Source organism: Alligator sinensis, unplaced genomic scaffold (genome assembly GCF_000455745.1).
Source record: "Alligator sinensis unplaced genomic scaffold, ASM45574v1 scaffold1011_1, whole genome shotgun sequence".
Taxonomy (NCBI): domain Eukaryota; kingdom Metazoa; phylum Chordata; order Crocodylia; family Alligatoridae; genus Alligator; species Alligator sinensis.
The window spans coordinates 622,465-650,176 of NW_005842785.1; the positions used below are offsets into that span (position 1 = coordinate 622,465).

Sequence of the window (27,712 nt, forward strand, 5' to 3'; positions counted from 1 at the left end):
ACCCCAGTCAAAACCCTCAGACTTAGCTGCTGCCACCAGGGAAAGTAGGGGAACTGAAATGCTTCTGAGGAATGAAGAACTCAACCACACTCCCCTTATCAGAAATAACCATGAAGAAACAATATTAATCCTTCCATTTCAATTCCCCTACTTGAACACATGCCTTAGGTTCAGAGTTGGTTCTCTGGGCAGTGCTTTCCTATGGTACCATCAACAAAAGAAAAAGGCTATGGAATTGCTAAATTTAAGTTAGCATTTCCCAAACTCTTTCAATCAATCAATCAATCAATCAATCAATCAAACTATGTATAAAGTGCTGCCCTTTGGGGAGGTTTGGAACCACTATTGTAAGTGAAGGTCTTTTTCCCTGATCATTTTCAAGGGTAAATCTGGTACAATTAAAAGTAAAGAAGGGTGGAGATGTGGCGGTAGGGATATAAATCTAAAGCCGAGGAAAACAAGATGAATATTTCCAGAATGAAACCGTGTCTTTTAGTGAACACAAATCAATGCACTGGAGATCGAGTCTGAACTGAAACACTGTTCAATTTTACCAAGTCTTAAGTAGGCAAACTGTTGCTGAAGCAAAAGGTCTGGTGTCTGAATAGTGATTTGGTTTTTTGTCTTTATAATGCAACATTTCCTTACGTTGTTTAGAAAAAAAAGAAAACAACCCTTCTTTGACTAATACCTTTATGGTTTCAGTAGGCACTCCAGGCTCTGGAACTTTATCCAAATAAGTGGTCAGGTCTTGATCAACATGCTCAAACACTAGTGTTAGCTTGGTTTCTCTGTCTGTTCGTGACACTGTGCATACATCAAACAACCTGAGAGGAAGAAAAGAGTAGATGAGTAAATGGAATTCAGTAAAGCAGCAATTTGCAGTCAATACATGTATATTCCTATTTATTAAAAAACATGACGTGAAGATAGGATTTTCCAGAGGGACAGTCTTCGAGCTCTCAAGTGATTACTGTTCATTTGTGGTACTGCATTCCTATTTTATTTTTCAATTCTGAAATCACAAACATTAATAATTCACATGATCAAAAAGCAGCTCTGTAAAGGAGATACAGACACAATCACAGTTAAAGGAATACTGACAATGATCATATTTTTATATATTTTCTCTCCCATCTTGAAGTTTGCCACAGTCTCGTTTGTCTTCAAAGGGAATACAAATAAACAGTGATGTTTTGGAGAAACAAAAAAGCTGTTGGCTCACACGCTTCTTTTAATGTTTTCCACTTGCCATGTATATCAACAAGGTTTTTCACATAATTTGAAATCAAGTTCCCTCACTTTTGCAGAAACCTAGCATCTTTGCACATCCGAGTGTTCTTGTAAATTGCAAACAGCAGGAAAAAATAATCAAGAACCTAAGTTTATAAAAAAATATTTTTTTATATAAAATGCAGCTGCTAAAACAGTGTTCCTTTAACACTCTGATCAAGTCACCCTCTTACTTGAATGCCTCTGCTCTTTTACTGTTTCATAGCATTGGATTCAAGCTTATCTTTGTTTTCAAGGTTCTTTGATGCTACCACCTTTCCTAACTGCACTTTATCATGCATCAGCAGGTGCATGACAAATTGAACCAAGGAGGAACCCCTCTATCGGGCGCTGGTCAGACCACAGTTGGAATACTGCATGCAGTTTTGGGAGTCACACTTCAAGAGGGATGTGGATAACCTGGAGAGGGCCAGAGAAGGGCCACTCGTATGGTTAAGGGCTTGTAGGCCAAGCCCTATGAGGAGAGACTGGGGCACCTGGACCTCTTCAGCCTTGGCAAGAGATGGTTGAGAGGCGACCTTGTGGCTGCCTATAAATTCATCATGGGGGCGCAGATGGGAATTAGTGAGGCTCTACTTACCAAGGCGCCCCTGGGGGCCACAAGAAATAATGGCCATATGCTAGCAGAGAGCAAATTTAGACTGGACATTAAGAGGAACTTCTTCACAGTTAGAATGGCCAAAATCTGGAATGGGCTCCCAAGGGAGGTGGTGCTCTCCCCTACCCTGGGGGTCTTCAAGAGGAGGTTAGATAAGCATCTAGCTGGGGTCATCTGAACCCAGCACTCTTTCCCAGCTCTCTTTCCTGCCTATGCAGGGCGTCAGACTCGATGATCTATTGAGGTCCCTTCTGACCCTAACATCTATGAATCTATGTATCTCTCTTTGCTTCTTGCTGTGATATCTTACATTCTGTCTCACCAGTCATGCCATATCAATCTGCCTTTTTGTCTATTTTGAATGCACATTTGTGCCTGCTCAAATGGCTACCCCTCAGAATGCAATAAATGCCCTCCTTAAGTGACCTGGAGGCCAATGTCTTTTCCTCTGTCAAATCCTACTCAAGTCAAATCCTACTTACCCCTGTCAAAGTCCCTATAGGAAATCTTTTCATTAAAGATGGCAAACAGAGAAAAGAGAGAGCTACATAAATAGGTATATTAGTATTTATTTTAAAAATGTGCAGATTTGATTACTTCTCTCTGTGAAATGAGAAATAAAAATATTCAATAAATTTATCATTTTTAAAAGAAATACATAGCACGGCAGCACTTGAGGAAAAAAGAGTAAGCATTTTTGACAGGAAGAATATGTTATAACTTTGGTAACATTTTGACGTTAATGGTGAAAAGTTTATTTTGGGTCTAAATTAAGGATGCTGTGTTTCGATAACATACATTTCTTTATAAGCAACAGGTATCATGTACTTGTTCACTGTGTGAGTAGTATTAAGATTTATGATATTATTAAGTAATAATTTTCCTGCTTTGATACTCAACATTAAATTCCCAATATTTCAGGTCTGTAGCCAAATCCTAGTGTACTAGGCAACTCTGCTTCTCGCCCAGTCACTAATTTTTAATTATGCTATAAAAAATACAGTTCATAGAAAAGCTTTTCATTTATCTGGTACTTCTTCCATCTGTAGATTTCATAAGTCCTATTTTCCTTTGTAAAACATTTTAATCTCCAGCTAACTAAAGTAAAAATTTGAACCAAGAAATGTAAGAGCCACTGTGCTTCACTGGTAAATTTAAGAGGCTAGCACCTAGGGGGTCTGATTCATAGATGTTAGGGTTGGAAGGGACCTCAATAGATCATCGAGTCTGACCCCCTGCATAAGCAGAAAAGAGTGCTGGGTCTAGATGACCCCAGCTAGATACTCATCTAACCTCCTCTTGAAGACCCCCAGGGTAGGGGAGAGCACCACCTCCCTTGGGAGCCCGTTCTTGACCCTGGCCACTCTAACTGTGAAGAAGTTCTTCCTAATGTCCAATCTAAATCTGCTCTCTGCTAGCTTGTGGCCATTATTTCTTGTAACCCCCGGGGGCGCCTTGGTGAATAAATACTCACCAATTCCCTTCTGTGCCCCCGTGATGAACTTATAGGCAGCCACAAGGTCGCCTCTCAACCTTCTCTTGCGGAGGCTGAATAGATCCAGTTTCTCTAGTCTCTCCTCGCAAGGCTTGGTCTGTAGGCCCTTAATCATACGAGTGGCCCTTCTCTGGACCCTCTCCAGGTTATCCGCATCCCTCTTGAAGTGCGGCACCCAGAATTGCATGCAGTACTCCAACTGCGGTCTGACTAGCGCCCGATAGAGGGGAAGTATCACCTCCTTGGACCTATTCGTCATGCATCTGCTGATGCACGATAAAGTGCCATTGGCTTTTTTGATGGCTTCGTCACACTGCCGACTCATGTTCATCTTGGAGTCCACTAGGACTCCAAGATCCCTTTCCACTTCCGTGCCACCCAGCAGGTCATTCCCTAGACTGTAGGTGTGCTGGACATTTTTCCTCCCTAGGTGCAGCACTTTGCATTTCTCCTTGTTGAACTGCATTCTGTTGTTTTCTGCCCACTTGTCCAACCTGTCCAGATCTGCTTGCAGCTGTTCCCTGCCCTCCGGCGTGTCCACATCTCCCCATAGCTTTGTGTCATCTGCAAACTTGGACAGAGTACATTTCACTCCCTCGTCCAAGGCACTGATGAAGACATTAAAGAGTATCGGTCCAAGGACCGAACCCTGTGGGACCCCACTGCCCACACCCTTCCAGGTCGAAGCCGACCCATCCACCATGACTCTCTGGGTGCGGCCCTCCAGCCAACTCACCACCCACCGGACTGTGTAGTCATCCAAGTCACAGCCTCTTAACTTGTTCACCAGTATGGGGTGGGATACCGTATCGAAGGCCTTCCTGAAGTCTAAGTATACGACATCCACCCCTCCTCCTGTGTCCAGGCGTTTCATAACCTGGTCATAAAAAGAAACTAGATTGGTCAGGCACGATCTGCCTGCCACGAACCCGTGCTGGTTTCGCCTCAGCATAATTTGTCCTGCCGGGCTCTCACAAATGTGAGCCTTGATAATTTTTTCAAAGACTTTGCCAAGGATGGAGGTGAGACTGACTGGTCTATAGTTGCCCGGGTCCTCCTTCCACCCCGTCTTGAAAATGGGGACCACGTTGGCCCTTTTCCAGTCCTCCGGGACTTGGCCCGTGCGCCACGAGCTTTCAAATATTCCCGCCAGTGGCTCTGCAATGATGTCGGCCAGTGCCTTCAGCACCGTCGGATGCAGCTCATCCGGGCCTGCCGACTGATCATGGCTTTAATGAGAGTTTTCTCTGCAATATTTGTCTAGTCACTCAAAATTTGTTTCTTAGCTACTCCATTTTGAAACCTGATGTGTGCACATGCCTTTATGCATGTTGGAAAGAAATAATTTAATCAGAACTTAGAGATTTCTTTAACTTTTAAAATGGAGCCCTAAGTGATTCAGATAAATAATTAAAGTACCATATTTACTTGAATGCAAGATGCCTCTGAATATAAGATGGCCACCTAATCATTAGATTCTATATACAGAAAAATGTTTAATTTGTTATAATTTGCCAGGTGTAGAATCTCATTATTGGAGCACTGTCTTGAATTCAGCCCCCTCCCACTACTACAGCAGGGAAAATAATGGCTGGGCAGGTCAGGTGGTCCCCCTACACTTTGCCCCCCACTTCTTCCCCCTGCAGCTTTCCCCACCCTTACTGGCAAGACACTGCTCAGGCTCTGTTCCTTTCTCAAGCATAACATGGAAGTAAGCTGCATGTGACACGGGCGGGGGAGGGGGCGGGGAGAGAAGGGACTGAGAGGAGGAAAGAAACTGCAGGGGAAAACAGGAGACTGCTGTGGCTCTTACTCTGGCCCCAACCCTGACTGTTGCAAATTTCAGCAGATACTACATAAACATATTTTTGAGCAACAATTAAAGTTTTGTTTTTTAATTTTTCATGTTCCAAGCCAAATCAGCCAAATCAAATCCAAATCCATGAGTCAGTCCAGGACCATAAGTGGCCTGACAGCCAGCAAACATCCTCCACCCCCACCAGGGGCTTCAGTTATTTCCAAAGTCTCTTGGCAGGCATCCTATGAGCAGGCCCAACCCTGGAGGCCTGGGGCTCGGATGTCCCCAAGTTTCACCTGCCCTCAGCCATATGGCCACAGGAGCAAGCTAGGGAGGCTCCTCCCCGAGCAACAATTATATCTATTTATACATAGTACAAAATGTGCAATTTAGTACAGACTTTTCATATAGTTCATTGGGCTGGGTCACAACAGAGTCAGCAGCATTTCAAGCCATGGTGATGCCAAAGCCCAGCATTGCTCAGTATGGATGTATACTCCAGATACCCACTACAAAGGAGCCATGTGGTAATTAGCTCCCCACTCATGACTGGAACTGGGTGTTCTTGTCACAAGTCCTGGGACCCTCCAAAATTTTATATGCAGATCAGGTGCAGTGCTACCTGGTCCATCTCCACCCCATAGAAGGCAGGACCACACTAATCAGATGCAACAGGCTGCCAGAGCTTCTCTACTACACAAAAGTTAGGTGATGTTTGCCAGACAATTAAGGTTGGTGAAGAAACAGGAATCATTGGAAATGAGAAAGAAAAGTACAGCTCAACTGTGGGAGTAAAGAGAAAGCTGAAATATTATTTGATGTAGTGGTTTACCAAAACAGTTGCTGCTGAGGAGGAACTGAACACAATTGGCACTACTAGGCACACAGATGGGTTGTACTAACCTAGCCTTGTGGTAGATTCCCATTAGTGTGTTTCCCCAATAAGGGCCATATGTTTTATGGGCGCACACAGCATGGGCTGCATTCAGTCAACTTCACAGCTGGTTTCCATGACTGAGCACATGCTGCTTCTAGCAGCAGTTTAATGATAGTCAGTGTATTTAATGAGGAGGGGAGAGGGGGTTGATGGTATGTGAATATAAACTGAGGGGCATTTTTTCCCCTGCTGAAAGGTGGAAGCTCATCTTATATTCAAGTAAATACAGTACCTTCTATTGCCTCCTTTTTTCCTCCACCAGATTTAATGACAAAAGATCATGTCTACTTTTCAATAAATGGCAATTTCTTACATTGTTATTTCCTTTGAAAACTGCCTCTTGCATGAGCCAGTGTCAAAATATGTTTCACTTTTTTATCCTGTTATGATTTTATTGGACAATTTAGAGGACACAAACAAACACAAGGGATTTGTTAACAGCTCTTTTAGTTGCTAAAACCTCTACTTCATTGGAAACTTCATCAGAAAGCATTCAAATAGTTAATGGGGCAACCCTAAAACAAGAAATCAAAAGCAGTTTTTCATTACTGGAATTGAAAGAGAGATGAAAATCTTTTTTATAATAGAACTATGGAGTAATCTCTCTGTTACAACTACAGATCTAACAACCCAGGCCTCCACCACTTGAACTATAAGATTTTTGTTACCAGTTCACTATAGAAATATCATTATGTTTCTAAGTTGACACCAGCCAGAAAGGACCAACAAGTTTTAAACATTGGCTATCGGCTTTTTTTGGTCGCTGTAGCCGATAATTACAGTCATGTGCCCAGAGGACCCTGGTGAGCATAGCCTGATTCACACGCCTCGCCACCAGCCTAAGCCCACAGCAGACTACCGATCCTGATGAGCAACGGGAGTGGTACGCAGGGAGCACGTAGGAGCTATGGGCAAGGGGGCAACGTGCATGGAAATAAAACAGTCACCATCTTCTGCATCAAGGGCTGGAGCAAGCAGGAGGCATGTATGTGTGTGCTATAAAGGCAAAACAAACAAACAAAAAGGTTTATTTATGTCAGTAGTTTAAAATACCTTGTACTATTACTAAATATCAGTTATTGGATCGGCATTGGCCAATATGGTTGGTTAATCATAAGCCATCAGAATCGGCCAAGAAAATCTTTATCGGTACACCCCTAATATGTGTGTGTGTGTGTGTGTGTGTGTGTGTGTGTGTGTACACTAGAGGTGTACCAATGTATGCATACACACGTTTGGGTGTTATAGCAAGGAAAATGTTATATATATGTGTATATATACATATACATGCATATTATGCATTTTACACACACACACACACACACACACACACACACACACGTTTATATATACCTCTGTAGGGATAAGTCAAGGTAAGTCAAATGGAGTCAAAGGGAAAATACCAAGTTATACCAGCTGAGAATCTGAAACTATAACATGCAAAATTGCTCTAAGTATAGTCGATAGCCAAAAATTTTTGTGGAAATCAGTGGACTCAGAATTGGGACCAAAAGTAACCATGACCATTTTAACTGCAATTATTTAAATTAAATTGAACTGGTTTTTAAGGAGATTTAAACATCTGAAACTCTGAAGCAATACGAACAAGTACTTTTGAGCTGGATGGAGACAAGTACAGAGAAAAATAGTATTTTAAATTAAGGTGACTTCTTAATACTTGGAAGACAACTTAGTGAATTTTCTTTTAACTTTGCAAAACATTCTCCTTTGCCTTCAGAGCAAATGTGTCTTCTTTCTTATCAGAATAATATTCTGAGGCAAAGTTTTATGGACTTTAGATAGAAGTTTACTGAAACCTTTAACATGGAGATATTACCAACTTCCCCTAAGAAAGTTATTTTTAACAAATTAACAAATATTCATCCTATGAACATAAGAACACAATATTTATGGTGCAGGTATTGACTACAGAAGCCATAGCTCTAGAAAACATGGTTTTGTCTTTATAATTTTCTTAATAGGAAAACATGTATAAGACTGATGCCTCCATAGTCAATCAGCTTTATGAGAAGTCACTAACCATGCTGAAAAGTGAAATTCCCTGGTACTTGGCTGAAGGTTAATAATCTGAAATATATTTATATAAATCAATGTGGAATGTAGCTGGACAGACTATAACCCCAACACATGCAAATAGAGAGGAGCCAGACAGGTCTGAACATCTGAACATAAACACTGGAAAATATTTCCAACTGTATGATTCCTTTGTATTGGATACGTTTACTTAAAAAAACCTGTAAAACACCTTTTTCACCAGGTATTTAATACACTGGCAAAACTACCCTTCCAACCACTGCAGGGTTACAATTCAATCTGGGGAGGATGGGAAGGAAATTTCTGTAGAATGTAGAAGCTATATATATTACTATAGGCTCATTTTAAAGGAAATGCAAATGCTCTGCATATATTTTTTAATCAACGTATCTTAATTTAATCCTGATATTGTAAATGTATGTTAAAATGTACATTGCTAACTTAAGAACTATAAGAATGAAGGCACCTCTGCTTATCATTATTACTTACTGCATACTGTGATTAATAGACAACATCTTGCACTTATGTACTACCTCATGTCTGAATCAGAAAGTGCTTTACAGTAAATTAAATAAATTCTAGCTCCTCCTCCATTTCTCCCCCGTAGGGCTAACCACGGTATAATTATCTATGCAAACTACAAATACTATCTAAATAGATCCTCATTTAAAGTAGACCTTACTTAACTTCTTGATATCACAAAAGTAACATCTGGCATCGCCTGTCATGATCACCCTTGGAAGGAAATAGCTAGAATAAGGCACGTTCTTTTTTTGATGTCTTGTCTAGGGTAGGATTATTCATTACAAATTATACTTTTTATATTTACTGTGAGAAAAATTCATCTTTAGTCCATTCCTTGACATTTGTCTATTTTAGTTAGGATTAACTCTGCTATCCAAGCTGTAACTTTTTCAACCCACTACCTGATTATTTTTTCTATTCATCTGGTAACAGGGCAGCCTTGGCATACTCAACAACATGCAGCCCTTTTTTTAAAGGGTTACACTCTGTTCATGGGCCTCCGTGAAGTAAATCTAGATCAATTAAGACAGAACTTCCATACCTCAACACAAGTCCTGCTCTTCTATTGTGCTTTATTTGTAGCGATTAAATAAGATCTGCTGCAGGAAGTCCTCCAAACATTTACCAAGATGTCTGACTGGAAACACATGGTCTGATATGAAGATCTGAATCAAAACACTAATTAAATAGGTAATTTTGCTTTTCATACAGCCAATTTCCTTTTTCTTCTTTTTTTAAATGTTGTCTTATGAGAATATATTCTTGTGGAACTTACATACAGCCAAATACACATTTGTCTTTTTGCCCAGAGAATGTAGAAAATCAGACAACACAGTAAAATCTATGTATTCATTGCTATTAACATATTCAACAAAAAGGAACTTTAGATTCTCACATGCACATTCATATAATCTCACAGTGGACCCAGGGAGCCCTAGATTGGAGAGCAGCACCCTAAATCTCAGATTCCTGCCTCAGCTCCTTAATGCCACATATTCAGCTTATAGCATGATGCAAACCAGCCACAAGTATGTTTCACATTATACACACATACAGCAGTGCTCAGAGTGGGAACAACAGACCAACATAGACGCCAGATGTAATATCAAGTATAGAACATCTTTCTGGCTGGTTTGCCATTTTTTTTGTACCATGACTTGAAAGTATGTCTTTATAGACATGGTAAAGAATAAAAATGGAATCTTCAGTACATGAATGCTATTATATTTAAGAAAAGGATGGAGTCAGCAAGCAGTAACGTGTTAATAAACTACATTTTAGAAACTTCACAAGTCTGGATCAAATCTCAAATGGAAAGAGTTTGTTGGTCTCAACCCAGTTCCTAACATATTTTCCCACATGGCAAAAAACATCCTAGTTTATGTATGATTGACAGTGTCTGCCCAAAAATACCACAAGAGTGGAATACCAAGGGTATTATAGGTCAGGGTTGAGGTTTATTGACAACTATGTTGGGGGAGAACCTGAATGGCTTCTGTTTTCATTCTGTTTGGCTCAAGCAAATTCTAACTTTTTATGAGCACTGAAATACTTCAGCCCCTCACACCTCAAGTTAAATGAAGTAAAACCCCAACTATGAGGCGTTATTTGATTCCAAATTTTAGCAGCTGCCTTAGATCTCCTCCTCTTTTGTAACTTGGTAGGTACTCTGAAGGACCTCACTCCCAACCAGCAATGATCCCTTCATGCTCCATAAGGTTTCTAATACACACACACACACACACACACACACACACACTCTCACTCTCTCTTCAAATAGATTTTTTTAACTTCTGCATATATTCTATATTTTATTATCATTTTATTGTCAATTTTATTGTACAGCTTTGCTGAAAGCTGTAAATAAGCTACTATTACTTCTGTAAGCAAAAGGTGCATTTTAATTTAATGCTACATTTTCCTTTAAAAATGTGATTGTGCTAAGAAAGATCAAACTCCATGTGGAATCAGATATATAATACTTATCATAATTAAAAGACCTTATGTCTGAGGAAAAATACAATAGCTGGGCCAGAGTGTGGAACAATTTGCACTAAAACAGGCACACCCAAGAAAGCAAGCAAAGAAAGAAGAGGAAGTGAAGTAGAAGGCTCATACTTTCAAATTTTAGAGTCCTTTTTCAACACACACAGTTTTGCCTAAATACATGATGTTTGTACCTCTTGGTCAACTGTCAGCAACTACTGCATGCTTTATTCAGTTTATGTCTCAGACTGGAGATATTCTTGTCCATCAGGATCTGTGTGTGAGATCCATAACCCCTGTATTCTCTTAGGAATCCCCATTTTGGAAAAACTTGAGGTGGGAAGAATGAACTGCAATAAACACCAGATAAAAATAAGTGATTTATCTGAAGCAGGCCAGGTGTCATGCTAATTGACAAGAGTAAATAATCTGCAAATTTTCAACCCTGCAGCCCCATGTTCATTAGCTGCTTAATATAAAACAAAAATAGATGCTGTGCTGGAATCCCTGCATAGAGTAGTATGGGCCAACCTTTTCAGCAGGCATGCCCCAAATTAGACCTGCACCCTCCCCAAGTGCCACTCCGATCACCTTCCCCTGCTTGATCTGCTGCTCTACTTCCTTCCCTATCTGCCATTGTGCTGTTTGTCCCCTCCCTGGTCTGCTGCATGCCACACACGGGGACTGCTCATGCCACTTGTGGCATTAATGCAGCAGGGTGGCACCCCTGGTATAGAGCAAGCAAGACAGTTGGCTCTCCTGCACTTGTAGCCCTAATCCCTGAATACTTGGCCAATTTTTTTGTTTCCCAGATTAGTTAACAGTAAGAGTTCAGAGAAGAAAAACATATTAAGATGACTATCCGCAAGCTAAACTTTCATGTTCTAATTTTTCCAGTGTCTCCCAATTTCTTTTTTGGAAAAAATATTTAAAATGCTTAGATTTACAAAAGATCTGTGTGTGGAATCTGTGTGTGCATGACAGAGAATGAGAGATAAAATAGGTGCTCTTTAAAGTGAAGTAAATAGCACTGGCTGAAGTCTGATAAAATGTGGGCAGGTTCGGCATGCTTTCAACACATAGCTCTGCCTTCAATTCTGACCTGCAACACCCCTGTTCTGGGCCTCTCTTGAGCAAAGACTGCTCATGGTGCCAAATTATATGGTGGTTTTATGATGTAGACAAATGTCTGCTATAAAGTCAGATGAAACCACCAAACTAATTTTCACTTGCAGAATAAGCCAAGATTTGTGCCCAAAGATGAAAAGGCTAGTGCTTTAACCCACTATGTTAACCTCTGTTAACCCACTATGACACCCAGTCCCCTAAAAGGCTCAGCTGCTAACAGCTTTAACTTAAAAAAGGGTTTTGTGACGATGCGTTCTACACCACTCTTTTGCTTACTGCCCAACGCTGTCCTTTCAAGACCTGTTGCTACAGCTTCTTGTTCCTCTTCTTCTTACTGGGGATTGCTTTTAAGGGCTAGGAAGAAAATCTTATACAACTTCAATATTGCAAACAATTTTCATGATAGGCAGGCCCTCAATTTAAGGAGGGATTACAGTTTACTGGTTCCTCAAAACCTTTCTCCTTTGCTAGTCCCCTCAATATCTTTGGCTCACTTGGATTGATTGAAGGACAAACAGCTTTTAAGTTTTAAGTTCTCTCTCAATCACACACTACCACCAAGGTTTGAGGATATCAGATACACAGCTGAGTGGATGACAAGACCAACCCTTATGGATTGCCACACCTAATAATCTGTTAGAATCTCTCCGGAAGAAGTAAATCGAGTCATTTGTGATAGATTCCATCCATCTCTGCCAAATCCCATAGTTAAACAAGAGGCATGACCAGCAGCTAGGTTAGTCATTGATAGATCCACTGGGTCTCTGACCTCTCCCTATTACTCTGAGATCATAAACCGTGCAGATAAATATAGTTTTGGTGTTACATAATAATATTACTGTTACGCAACACTGAGAGCATGCATGTGGCCCCAGTTTAGTGCTCTGATTCACTGGAAACATATGTGCCTCTTATATTAAATGTTTTCAATTTTTCACAGAATACTTTCCTCAGGGAAAGTTACATTCCTTTTTACATGGTTTCCATACTTTGCATTTCTTGAAATGTAAATACATCGTTTTAGATCCCATTCCAGAAAGGAATGCAGAAATTACCCTTGAATCCCAGTTTTTCCTAGTGCAATGACCAACAAAATAAAGCCCAGTCTTTATTTATTTGGAGTCCACAATTAAAGCAACCATTACAAACTTCAAACTTCAGTTTATACTTAACGTTAAGGGTTAAATCAAACTCACCAATATCAAACCTGCTTATCTAACTTCTAAAGAAAATATGAAAAACAATCAGATCTTCATAATGTTTAAGGACTATGGTACTGCTTTTCTCTCAGAGATTAATAATCACTACCTGCTCTTCAGTTGACAGAGTTAGTTCATTTAAATAAAATTTGTATTGCAAAAATGGCCAACAAAAAGAAAGAACAGTGAAAAAACCCTACTTGACAGGGTTAGTAGTCACAGCATAAACCAAATAACCACAGTTACTGATTTGTGTAATATAACATATAACAAATTAGAAATGTTTTTTTTTTAATTTCAAGCCCAGAAACTAAGATATGGATAAAGTTGGTTGCCCTATGTCACAATGTTACTATATTTCTTAAGTCATTCCAGCTTGTTGATCACTCTCTCTATATATGTCTGTAAAGGTGCATTTCTTCCCTGCCTTCATTCTAATAAGCATCAAGTTTTTTGAACTTCTCAGAAAGAAAGGAAGGAGGCTAAAATTAAAGAAAGTATCAATACTATTCACAACGAAAAAGAAGTTACACTACTGGTGGAACACATATTTTACAGACTGGCTTACATCTAAACCCATTTTTTTCTAAAACAAATTCAGCCTTCCATATAACTGATGCAGCAATAATAGGAACAAATACTTCTCCTTTGCTAGGCCTGATGCAGCTGCGATTAAAGTCCATTGCAACTTATTTACTGAGTTTACCGACAGCTGGATTTGGATCTATTATCTTTAACGCAAATTCAGCAAAATACCTAAGCATGTGCTTTTGTGCTCTGCTGAATCATTGTCCTAACTGAAATGATTCATTGAGTGAGCACGAGGCACAGACATTTTTCACCTCTCTCCTCATTGCTTCCTATGAGATAAACCAAGGCTGTGCAACTTCTAAGTGGCACTGCACAGCCCCTAATGGACTACACAACTCCTCCCCACTATATCACGTGGCCCCTTATGTGCTGTAGAGGCTGATTTAGGAGGAAAGAGAAAGGGACTTTCCAAAACAGATGCGCTTTCTACCCCCTCACTGAGATGAGTATGAACTTTCTGACATTCCAACAACACAGTACATAGACTCCTTTATACCCTACAGTAAATCTCATCCTATTTGTGGGTCCTGATCCAGCATTCTTTAGTCAAGCAGTGGGAATTTTGCCCGATTAAGAACCAAAACTTGGGGTGGGGCATTACCTTAGAGACTAACTGATTCAGAGGCATATGCTTTCACACACCACAGATATAGCATATAACAAAGTACCCTGTTGCTTATGAAAACTTACACTTTAAGTTATATGTCTCTGAGATGCCACCGTGCCCTGCCTTTTGTCTGTCTTCAGATTAACATGGCTCATGTTAATTCAAACAGTAATTTCCTTCTAGTGACTTAAAAAGAATGAAAGCTATTTTAATTATTTCCCTTATTTAATTAGTGTAATTAGTATTTTCAAATCAGCATTAGGAATTTGTTTAGGGAAATGCTGTACAAGCAATCAGTGTAGTAGAGACTATATCTTTTATTAGACCAACTAGACAGTTGCAAAACAAAACTGTAAAATTTTACAATCTTTGCATTCTCCTTTGCATTCCCCTATGCCTGAGGAAGGGCGCATATGCCCAAAAGCTTGCAAATAAAGAAAAATTTTGTTTGCACATCTCTAGTTGGTCTAATAAAAGATATCGCCTCTATCACACAAACTTCAGATTTTATCATAACATTCTGACAGCAAGCTTTTTACAGAGAAAAATGATCAATCTGTTTTATGCACTTTCTAGTGTTTATACCTTTTGTCCCTTTTCTCTTTTTTCACCTCATTACCATCTACATTTTTTTATTGTGTGGTATTTATTTCTCAGGGGTTTTTTATTACCTTATTATTTAGAAAATCTTTAAGCTTGATTACAGCCTCAGCTGTAATCAAACCCCCAGCTACTGCTTCCCTGCCTAAACCCCATGCAAACAAACTCTCTAGCCAGTCCCAACTATGCTTCCGAGCAGCCATCTAGTAAATATGGAGCAGACATACGATATACAGCCTGTGTAAGTCATTTTACTCTGGGGAAAAATTCCCCTTAAAAAGTACTGGAATAACTAGACAATAATGTAACTTGCCCAAATGTACTAGTATGCCTGCACCCCTAGTCAATTTTATCCCACTATAGTCATTTGTTCAATGCAAATTAGCTCGCTATCCACCTAGTGGCCAGGCACTGAATGCACCTATTGCAGGCAGTCAGCTTGGGAGAGCTGGTTATGTCAGTTCCTTACTATGGAGTAAATTTAATACAGAATAAAATTTGCAGTAAATTATTCCACAGTAACTGTGTAATGCATCTGCATTCTTAAACTACTGTGTCAGTTTACTAAAAGATACAAAATAGGCAATTACTGTTAATGTCCACATACTTCTACCAATTAATTTCCATCCTGATGTGGAAAGAACATGACTTCTCTAACAGTGAAAAGATAATTCATTTTCTAAGTTGTGAATACTTGGGGTGGTATTTTTTTTTTAGGTGGACTTTTGTCAGTTGAGACTAGCTTAGACAATCAGTGCAGTTTTATTCACAAAGCCGACATTCAATGATGACAGAAAGGGATAGGAAGAAAAGGAAAGAAATACAATTTTAGAATAAAAAAGATTAAGTGATTAAAATAAATGGATGTACACAGTACATTAAACAAAATAATAAGTACTATTTTATTCAAGTCAATAAGCATTAGGACATATGATTCTAAGTGAGGGCATCTACACAAGACACTAGAAGCTCAGTAGACTAATTCTACTGTGCATTAGTGCATCACGGCAAAAGCTGTGGTAATGCACTAATGAGCAGTAGAATCAGTCTACTGCACATAAGCGTCACATAAAAATTGTGTGCTGGTGCTACTGTGAAGTGGCTCTGATTATGGTGCATTAAGTTAGTACCTGTTATTACTTGCTATTACAGGTACTAAATTAATGCACCATAATTACAGTGCATTAATGCATGTGTAGGCATGCCCGGTGTCAGTCATTATTTTTTTCAAATGGGATTTAAGATCTTTGAACATTTCTATCCAGATCTGTAACCTATATAATTACTTCTATTCACACCGTAAGTACAGGATACCTTGTAACTGGCTATGTAACGTTCTGTGTTTTGTTGATGTCACCAGCTCTATACAGTAAACGACTGTGTTATTTGAAATACAATATGAATGCATTTTTTAAATTTATTATATGGTCAGGTGACTCATACTATAAGTGACCTGGTCACAGACATTCCAATTTGACTTAGAAATGACTTTTTTTTTTAAAGGTCCGCTTAACCATGCTCTCAGTTTTCACAGAAATACAGTAAAATAAAGTAAAATACTCTGCTGTAAGGAATTTCAACTTAGCCTTGCAAATTCACAACTGGCATGTGTTTGATCCAAACTAACAATTAATATCCCAAATAAACAAAAAATGTTTGATTTATAAATTAAACTTATACAACCATTCATAAATGCCATTTACAGTACATCAATTACTACTAATTCCAAAAAAGATACACTAAGGGTGCATCTACATGTTGTCCTATGGCGTCATAGTGATATGCTACATTGCCATATATGGCATGCTATGGTGACGTAGCAATCATGTGGGTCTACACATGATTGACAGCTATGTCACTGTAGCAGTGCACTCCCCTGACATAGTGCAGCACTATGGCAACGGAGCAGTGAAATCTAACCATGCGTTGCACACATGGTGCAGTAACTGCCAGTACTTCACCATGCTTTAGTACATCCAAAAGGAAATACTAAAGCAGGGTGCCATATCAGTGTTGCCATATGGCGATGCATAGACACACCCTAAGTGATGTAAATCTGAATAAGCCTAGGTATAGGAATTCATAGCAAGATCAGCACACTATCTTCCACAATTTTGTGCAACTTTCCAACACACTAGTCTGCTGGTTATAAAGACTTAAAGTTCTTTGTAAGTATCAAATAAGAATATGTTTTATGACATCTAATTATGCTAATATGACCATCACTATGATAATTAGACATCATAGAATGAGTTCAGTCACATATTTTTAAAAGCTCAATGAACTTGCACTAGAACAAAGTGGGGGGGGGGGGGGGCCCCTTTTTGGTAGGCAGGCCACTCATTATCCCCAGCACCCTCCCCAAGTGCCACTCTGATTCCCTTCCTCTGCCCAATTTGCTGTTCTGTTCTCTGCTCCCTGCCAAATTAACTGCTCTGCATTCTCCTCTGTCCTACTGGCCACTGTACTGCCTGCTCCCTCCCCAATCTGCTGCGTGCCATGGAAACGTGTGCCACAGGCTGGGTACTCCAGCACTCGAAGAACAACCTTCCCTAACTTGTTAGCTATACAGTACTTGTAACGGTAAGGTTAATCCCTTAAACTCAGGAGGTTGTAAATGCTTTGCATGAAGAATGAATAGACGTATCCTTAGAAGAATAAATTACAGCACTGACTAAATAACAGTTGAAGAGGCTAATCCTTGAAAGAGAAAGACATAGGCTATATCTTCCAAAGTCAAAACATACTGATACATATATAGGATCTCAAAAAATATACAAGGATGTCATGGTTAGCACTTAAGTTAGAGGCCTTTCAGGAAAGTGAGAAGTCAGTGGCAAATGAAGAATGATCATCAAAATACTACTTAAAATGTCTTTAAAAACTATAATTCTCAGAAATAAAACATTTGCTTTCACCGCAAGAGGTAGCTCTGCTACTTTTGAAAGCAGATGTCCTCTATTCAACTGTCTGTTGTTACAGATTGCTCCCCAGTAAGAATAATCATTCGATGTTTACGCTCTTGGCTACTTCTGTGCTCTTCACATCAGGGTTTCCAGTCTTTACTTCTTTCCAGAATGCATTTAATGAAATTAACTTTTTATTATAGTTACAAGTGCGATGATACTTTAGTTCCAAGTCTCTATTTTCAGGGCCTTGTAACTTTTAAAAGCAATTAGCTTTTGGGCTGAACTCTCTCTGGCTCACTCTCATCCCAGAGGTAAACTTTTACTTATGCAGAGATTGAAGAAAATCTTTTTAGATGTTGTTTAATAAATACAAACAAGTAACTGCCAATCTCATAGCTAACCATGACTGTGTATTTGAAATAATCATAATTCTGAACTTTCTGTTACAGATGAAGCTACGTTTTCAAAATTAATGCTTCATTATTGTATTTTGCATTGAATAAACTCAAATAAGTTCATACAGCAGCTTTCTTACTTTACTAAATTATCTCATTTGTTTCATAATAAACAACTGTTTTCAGGCTTTTTAACTTAAGCTATAAAAAACACTTCCAACAGAACCTTGGCATAAAATATTTCTTTTGGAAAGAAATTTTATAACATTTTTTTTCTTTTTTTCCTATTACTCCAAGAATATCGGCCCACATTAGTTGCTAGTAGTCTGCAAAATTAAAACATTTTTTTTTCTGTTAGAAAAAAAATCTGTTTTAATTCTGCAGGCTAGTAGCAAATAATGTGGGCTGATATTCTTGGAGTAATATGAAAAAATGAAAACCCAAACCAAAAACCATCATTTCATACCATTTGGGTACCGTACATTATCTCTCCCTTCTGACCATGTTTTCAATAAATTAGTGAAGAACATAAAGTTAGAGACCAGGATTTTATATAAATGGGCACTGCCCTCTTGGACAAGAGGAGAAGAGTTTAACTGGGACTCCATCAGAGAAATGATTTCTACCTGGGTTAGCTAGATCCTCCCTATATATAACTACTGATGAGGATTTTACTGTTTAATTGCATAAATCAAGCATGCAAAAGAACCTGGGGCCAATTTGAAGGCATATTTATTCTAATGAGGATAGAGCTATTATGTAAAAGAATGTAAAATACTTGTAATATCAGCATTTTATAAATAATGAGACAGGGTGAACACTTGAGGGAATTCTCGTTTCAGAACAGAAGGAAAGAAAGCAGGAGAAAAATCAGAGATAGAATGATGTCTCTGTGGAAGATTAGGATATGCATCCCAAGCAGGTGGCAGTTTATTCCCTATCCTGCTACGATTGTCTCTGATACGCCTCTCCATTTTCTGTAACTGTGTCATGATTTACTTAAGAAACGAACCTGCTAACTTGAGACATCTTAATTACATAACTCTCAGCTGTAGACTTTTTGACTAACTTCCTCATTTCTTAAAACTGCATATATCTAGTTTCAATGTACAATATTTTGGTACAATCTCTTCCCAAAGATATTCAATTTAATTATATTCCGGCCACTATTACTGCGTGGCTCACCTCTAAGCATTTCTTAAACTTGCTTCAAACTAGGGTTTGAAATAATGTTCGTTCAACTATCCACACAAATGTCAGTCAAAAATTGTAAAAAAAATTGTCAATAGGTCCAAATAATACACAGAAAAAGCACAAATTTTCCAATAAGATGTGTTAGAAAACAATAAAAAATCATATTTCTGCTAAGAAAACTACAAAAAAGTAGGGTGTTTTTTTGGGGGTAAAATTGCTGTAATCTTTGACCAGTCAAAAAACTATGCAGTCAATTGACTGGTCAGTTGACAACATTTGACTGGTCAATTGACCAATTTCCCAGCCTTACTTCAAATTATATTGAAAATATACTCTCTTCTTCTATATTCCGACACATGCCCACTAGGAGCCATTTCAAAATTGCAACAACTATCATGTTTTAATTGTGAGTTGATGAGCTGAGAATTACACAGACTACTCCAACTTTAACCCTGGATAAGGCAGTGTTGAAGCAGTTTTGCTATATCTGTACTGCTCTCCGCTTGTTCACATGTAACCATTAATATTTAAAAGCAGCTGCCTTTTTTAAATGTTTCCCTTCTAAACTGGCTCCAAATGGACATGTGTCCATACCCTAAGACTAGCTGCTTCAAGAAGCAATCATTTCAGGTGTCAAGAAATCTTTTCTTGGCCAGATTATATATGGCTAGCTGAAGTCACCCATCAGTGCTATGTTTATGACCTAGAACTTGTATTCAGGTTGGTTCTGTACCACTGTCTTTTCCATTCACATTTTTATCTCATTACATTCTACAGACTAAGATACACTGCTGCTCCTCAATCTCTATGAGCATACCAGTATATACCTGCATGGCATATACCCAGAGATCACACTATACCCACTAATTTTTCTCATTCTACCATTCCTCTTTAGGTGTTCCAATCACCGAGTTACTGTATAAAGGTTCTGCCTTAGTACATGGTAATATATAGCTTTTCTTTTCAGTCAGATGAGTTGTTTTACATATTCATTCAACATCTCATTATTTTTCCAGAATGTACCTCTGTGATTTTAACCTATTACTCTTTCAGTTCTAATGTAATCTCTGTCTTTACCTTTTACTACTGGCCAGGGATTTACTTTTGTATTACTCAGTGCATCTACACAAGACATTTACTATGCAGTAGACTAATTAGCTGTGCAGTAAATGTCATACAGCTACACGTGTCCCTATTAGGCTGGAGTAAACTAATAAACTATGCAATAGGATAGTGCTTGTAAATACAAGGATTATCCTGCTGTGGAGTAAAAAACTGCAACACCGTATGTGCAGACACTACCCCAGCTGGCTGGGGTACGAAGGTGCTTCAGTACAGGGGGCCCCTGTCAGCTAGCGCCACACTGAAGCACCCTCATGCCCCAGCCAACCCTTCCACAGCACGTTGAGCCAGGGGGAGCAGCCCTGGGCTGGCAGGGGCTGCTCCAACCAACATTCTTCAATCCTGGATACACATGTAAACATATGCCCAAAAGCAATAAACTTTGGTGAGATAAGTGCCTGAGTTTATTGCAGCGCATTTTAATAAGCACGTGTAGACATGCCCTCTAACACCTTAGAATCTATTCTCTGCCACTGAGAGATACAAGATACTGGGCTAGATGCACGTTTTATCTGACCCAGTGTGGCATCTACAATGTCCTTATGACTTTCCTAACATAGAATTGGTAGAACCAACCCAAACTGAGCTATCTGGAGAGGCAGTTATAGAGGAAACTGATAAACTCAACAGGGGCAAAAAGCTTTTAATGAACTTAAGACTGTCATGACATTAAAGGTAAGATCCACTCATGGATCAGTAACTGGCTAAAGAGCAGAGAGAAATAGTTAGCCATGCTAATCTGAAGTCAAACAGAAAGCAGGGAAGAGATGCACCTTATGATCCAATTAGTCTATAAGGTTCATCTCTATCCAGTCTTCTGCCTGGCTCAAGGATGAAAAGCAAGAACTGGGTATAAATTTACTTAGCATATGAGGTTTTGGCATGTTGTTTCAGCCATTTGAGGGTGATGTCATCACCAGCATGAAGAGCCTGAAGGCCACCAGGTAGCAATGTAAACGGACACAAGTCAACTATGTGGGGCATGGTTTGAACTTGTCCACAAGGGCATTTGTTGTCATTGTGAAGGCCCCATTGGTATAGGTTTGAGGCACAGTGACCCTGGGTATAAATAGTTACATCTTACAATGGAGGGAGGTAAGTAGTGGGGCAGCCTGTGCTGTGTACTATATATATATATATATATATAGGATTTGGAACGACACCAAATTAGTGAAAGTGGTAAAAACATAGCTGATTATAAAGAACGGCAGAAGGATCTTTTAAAATGAGTGAATGGTCAACAAAATGGCAGATAAAGTTCAACGTTGATAAGTGCAAACTGATACCTGTGGGAAAGAATAACCCAAGATACACACACATGATGATGAGCTCTACATTTGTAGTTACTACTCACCAAAGAGATCCTGCAATTATTGTACATAGTTATCCAAAAACATCAGCCCTGTGTTCAGAAGCAGTCAAAAGGCAAGCAGAATATTAGGAATTTTTGAGAAGAGATCCGAAAACAAAACAGAAAATGCCATATCACTGTATAAATGAAAGATAGGCCCTGTGGCAGTGCACTGTGTGTGCCTGCCACTTTAAGGGCCTGAAGCTGGCAACCTCCAGGTGCCTGACGGGGGCAGCCATTTTGAGGCAAGGGCTGCCTATATAAGCAAGGCAGTTTGGCTGCAGGAGGCCAGGCAGCAACATTGCCTGGCCAGAAGGCTGCTGAGAACAACCTGGAGGTAAGGGGGGGAGCTGCAAGGGGTTGGTAAGGAGGGTCCGGGTCCGGGTCCTGGCTTGAAACTGCACCCTGCCAGGAGTGGGTGGCCTGGTGGGGCTCTCAGTGGCGTGGGAGCCCCCAGGAAATGCTAGGCCAGTTATCACCCCGGTGAAAGGCGGGTCGGGGTGCCTTAACCCCTAGCTCCCACCACCGGGTGGGTAACCCTATGTTTGGAGGGGCCCAGAGAGGGCGGACCCTGAGAGAGTGAATTGAGTACAGGGTGTGGTGCTGCGGTTGCCCCTTTGGAGAAAGGGAGTAGTGGCACGGTGAGGCCTGAGGATAGAGAGAGAGGGGCTAGAGACCCAGCCTGAAGGAGAGAGTACCCTTGACTGGCCCAAGCTGGGGCCAGGACCACAAGGGTCAAAAGGGCCAGGGGCCCACCGCGAGGGATGCCCAAGAGCCGGGGGCCTGGGGTGGGCGAGGTAGCCCGGATGAAGGTGGAGAGGATCATAGAGGGGTCCTGTGTGGATGATTCTGGGGCCCAGTGTGGGGCTGGTGACTAGGAGAACAGTGAGATGCCATCTGCGAGGCTTGGGTTGCAGTATTAGGGGAGGTAGGAGCTGCAGAGAGTGCCCCCTGGCATCGGGGCACTAATGGGCAGCCTCCTGCTTAATTGACATCTTAATTGAACTTATTATCATCAAAGGTGTGGCGGGTGAGATAGGCGGGCGGTTGCCCAGAGACAGGTGGGCGGGCTGTGGAGATCGGCCCCGAGGTGGCCCCCTGTCACAGGCCCACATTTTGAATACCGCATATATAGTTTTTGTCCCCCATATCTACAAGGATATAGTAGACCTAAACAAGGTACAGAAGAGGGCCACAGGGACAACTGGGGATGGACAGGGTTCTGCATCTGGAGAAACTAAATAGGCTAGGACTTTTCAGCTTAGAGAAAAGATGATGGAACAGGGATATGATAGAAGTCTATAAAATAATGAATGGCATAAAGAATGTAAACAGGAATTTATTATTTATTATCTCTCACAATACTAGAGGGGACATACAATTAAATTATTAGGGAGCAGATTTAAAACAAACAAAAGGAAGTACTTTTTCACACAGCCTGTAATTAACTTGTAGACCTCACTGCCACATATTGTAGAGACTGACAATTTAACCAAATATAGGATTAGGATTAGACAACTTCATGGAGCATAGGCCCATTAGGGGGTGTAACATCCAAATTAGGAGTTCCTAGGCTGAAAATTGTAGAAGCGGGAGAGATCAGTTTGGATAGGCCCTGTATAAATAAATTTTCCCATAGCATCTGTTCTCTGTCACAGTGAAATACATGATACTGAGCTAGATAGAGATATGGTCTGACCACATATGGTGTCTGTTACATTTTCAGGTACTCCCTAACAGATAGTCTGATCCAATCAAATAAAAGTTTAGGGTTTTTTTTCCCCCTCTTCCTGTTAGTTTATTTTAAGATACAGACACCATGAACAATAAGTAGCATGGAAATGACTGCTACCTGTTCTAAGTAAACTACAATGTCAGTGGATAAAGGGGAAGTAGTGGATGGGATTTTCAAAGGTGCTGAACAAAGTTAAGTGCCCCACTCCTGCTAGAAGCCTCTGGTCTCTGGCAGACATAAATTTAAATGCACAATAGGATCCATGAAATTTCATCCTGGATCTCACAAATCATGCCATTCCAGATATTCATGATGCTATTGCATGTCCAGGACCTTTAAAGCTGCACTGTGAGGCCTGGCATTGGAGACACATGGTCAGGTTTAAATTTGCTAGGGTAGAGAAAGCCCATCAGCTCCCTGATGGCAGGCTGCATGGCCCAGTTTAACATTTCTAGTGTACAGGAAGCTGATGGCTCCCTAAGTGCTGGCAAGTTTAAAGCCCCACCATTTAGCCTGGGATTAGGTTGCATGGCATGGCTTTAACATGCCACATGTTCAAATTAAAGCTCAATACAAATCAACTTTAAATTCCACATTAAATGTGTAGCATCTTTGTGGCAGGCTTGCCATTTTGTGGTGTAATAAGTTGGTTGAATATGTAGCATGTTACAATTTATCACATGGTTAACATTTAATTGGCATGATTACATCTAATGTCTGCCAGGGGCCTAACTCCTTTGGGGCCTACTGAAAAATTCAGACTTCAGCAAATCATTTGATTCTTTATTTTCAAAACCCACTTTTCATAATTAATTCAAACCAGCTATCCACGTTCTTCACTAAGTTGGACAGAAAACTTGCTGCTTGGTTTGGGAAAAAGTAATGATGAAAAGGAATGGATCAAGTTGCTGGGAGGTGTTTAACGGGAAACCACAGAGACTGGCGTTTACTCCTATCTTTATTAATAACCTAGAAGAGGGGATAGGCAGCAAACCAATTAAAATTATAGATAATGCCAAACTGAAGTGTTGTAAATGCCACTGGTGACACTGATAATGCACTAATAAGAGACTTGAGTGGTAGGAATGCCTAAGAAACAAATAACGGAATATAATTTAACTTGTTAAAGTGCTATCTACTGCATAAAACGGAAAACTAATGCAAGCCATAAAACAGAGAGAAACCTGAAAAACAGGAATGCTGAAACAGACCTAAAGGTAACTATTAGCAACAAATTAGACATGAGTTGCAATGTGACAGAGCAACCAAAAAGCTATTATAATTTCTGGACTACAGATACAGGAGCATTTTTTTTCACAGAATAACAGCTGTGGGCTTCACCATATCAGGAACAGACAGATTAAACGGAGATGAAGGAAACTCACCAAAATTATTAGAGCACTGAAATACTGACAGTAGAAATGTTAAATGCTGAGTAGAGTATATGTAGTTTGATTAAGTGACAACTAAGAGGTAGGCATAATAACAAAAGTTTTCAAATACTTGAAGTGTATAAATTGTATATTTATGAGGTGAAAAGGAGCTATAATACGGAGTAACAAAGAATTAAGAACAATAACTTTTTAGCTGAATATCAAATATAGGCACTACTATGTAGTAAGACAGTTTCTCAAAGGATGTGGCAGCACTTGAGGCATAAAAAATGTGATTGGACAATGCATAATTCAACATGTTGTAGGGGAACAGACAAGATGTTTTTTAAAAGATGGCCTATATTTTTTTCCATTTTGAGATGTAGACATTTCTAACCCTATGAAACAGATCATCAGGTGGCATAAATCATTGCCTTCAACACAGCTCTGATGACTTAAAACAACAGAGACTCTAGGCTAATTTTTACATTTTAATTTCAGACTGAGCTAGAAGATTCATGAAAAATCTCCCCATGGTTATGTAGCTGAGGAAACTTAAGCAAACAATTATTTTCTATTCTATTCTTCTGTTCTACCCAGGCAAGCTCACAATTTACCAGCAAGCTCTTGATATGCCTGAAGAAGGGTGTTTATGCCCTAAAGCTTGCAAAGAACAATTTTTTTCAACTATTTAGTTGATCTAGTAACAGATATCACATTTACCAAACCTTGTATGCCTTAAGCAAACAATCAAACTTTTTAAAATGAAAAATACTGATATTCTAGATATACACAATTATTGCCCTGGAATGGGGGAAAACTAGTAATCAGTGATGAAAATTGAAAAAAATAAATAAAACAAGAAATGATGGTGCATTTTTAAGAATATGAGTTAAATTCTATAAAGTTCCTTAATGATTACATGATATACCATTTGCTTGTCACTGCCTGACCAGAATTTTGGTAAGAAAAGAGACTAAGGAAGAAAGCAGATGAGAGAATATCATAGACAGGAAGTGTTCAGAAGGTATGAGAAAGATGGGTCAGCAGAAGCTGGCAAAAGGTCACTTAGAGCATGCTGAGTAGCTTACCAGTTAGATTGGTTTAGGATAAGCCATAATTCAAACAATCAATAAAATGAGTCATACTAATATTCAGGATGAATAACCTGTTAGGTGCATTTCCATATTTTCTAGCTGTATTTAGCTAGCATTTGAAGTTGAGCATAAAAAAAATCCAAATCCACCTCAGAGTTTTTGCTCTTCATCCTTAATATACAGTTCTTGCTGAATGGCCCATCTGCAGATGTAACAAGATAAACGCTTTTTTTAATACTTTAGTTTTTAAACCTAGGTAAGAAGTCATTTTCCCTAACAGGATGGCTACTTATTAGGGGATTTTAAGACTTAGTATATTAATAACTTTCTGTTCCAAATATTAAAAATTCTGTCAGCAATGAATATTTGATTATACAGGAGACCCTCACCATTTGTGGGAAATACATTCCAGAGATCCCTGCGAATGGCAAAATACGCGAATATGTCAGGAGTGCAGCCGCAGTGGCGGGAGCCTGGCAGTGGCGGCAAGCGCAGAGCTCCTACAGACGCCACCAGTGCTGGCGGTGGTGGGATGGGAGCATGGCAAGCGTGTGCAGGGAGAGAACGTATGAACATAGATTATGGGTTCGAATATTCGCATCGCGAATATTCTAAACCGCAAATGGCAAATCCGCGAATGGTGAGGGTTTCCTGTATGCTTGATATGCTCTATCTATATTGTCTTACCATTCTTATAACATCTGCATTTCAATATTGAGATTTCTATAAACATTTATTCAAAACTTAAACTTACTGTATTTTTTGTATACCCACCTGTTGCAGAGCACTTAAGGTACCCTGTTCCTTTAAAGAGCTGAAATTGCTAGGGAGAGAGCCCTAGCAGTGAGTGGGGAGCCCCAGCTGCTGGTTACCAAGGCAGCCAGAATGAGTTAGTTGGCCCACCCCTGCCAGTGGTCAGCTGATCAGAAGGGGCAGGGCCTGGCTCATATATAACCCCCAGGGCTGAAGCCAGAAAGACAGTTCCCTGCTAGCAGCCAGAGGGGAAGGAGCCTTCAGGGAGGAAGTGCCCAGTGATGCTACAACTGCCCGGTATGCTGCACCTAGGGCTAAGAGGGCTCCATGAGCTCCACAGGTACCTTTGCCTATTAGACACTTAGTGCCAGTGACAAAATCTGGTCCTTCTAATGGGTCAGAGCACACCTTGACCTTTTGTATTATGTTATAGCCCAGGGGCTTGTGTTTTGTTTGCTGTTGTATAAGACTAGTGGTTTGGGTGAGGCTATTTGGGGAAGGAGGAGGCCTCACTGGGGGCCCACTGCAGTGTGGGGACTCCGGCGCCAGAGAGGGCGCAGCACTCTGTGAGGCACAGACCCTGGCGCCAGTGAGGCGCAGAGCAAGACAGGGCTGTAGAGAGCCCAGGCACCAGTGAGGCGCAGAGTGAAACAGGGCTGTGGAGAGCCCAGGGAGGACAAGGGGGCCAAATTACAACAACGCTTAGACCAGACAACGTTGGTACCATCTGCGAGGCTTGGGGTGTAGTAAAGGGGTGGTTGGAGCTATGCATATAGCCCATAAGGCTGGGGTGTCCTGGGATAGCTTTTATGAAATGGGACCCACGGGGTTCAGGGAAATCCATCAAGACTGTCCAACAGGGATCTTGGAGTCCTAGTGGACTCCAAGATGAACATGAGTCGGCAGTGTGACGAAGCCATCAGAAAAGCCAATGGCACTTTATCGTGCATCAGCAGATGCATGACGAATAG

General features: G+C 40.1%; 1 protein-coding gene across 8 annotated transcripts in view; it reads right to left on the minus strand.

Moving 5' to 3' along the window:
* CDK6 (cyclin dependent kinase 6) overlaps positions 1-27,712 on the minus strand; it is a 207,790-nt gene that overhangs the window by 160,553 nt on the left and 19,525 nt on the right. For all 8 annotated transcript variants that reach the window (XR_003091658.1, XR_003091657.1, XM_025191084.1 and 5 more), the window contains exon 3: positions 692-827. Coding sequence is in view for 6 of the 8 variants with exons in the window: in XM_025191084.1 (XP_025046869.1) it covers positions 692-827 (136 nt within the window). In the remaining 2 variants the exon portion in view is untranslated. The remainder of the gene's footprint in view (positions 1-691; positions 828-27,712) is intronic.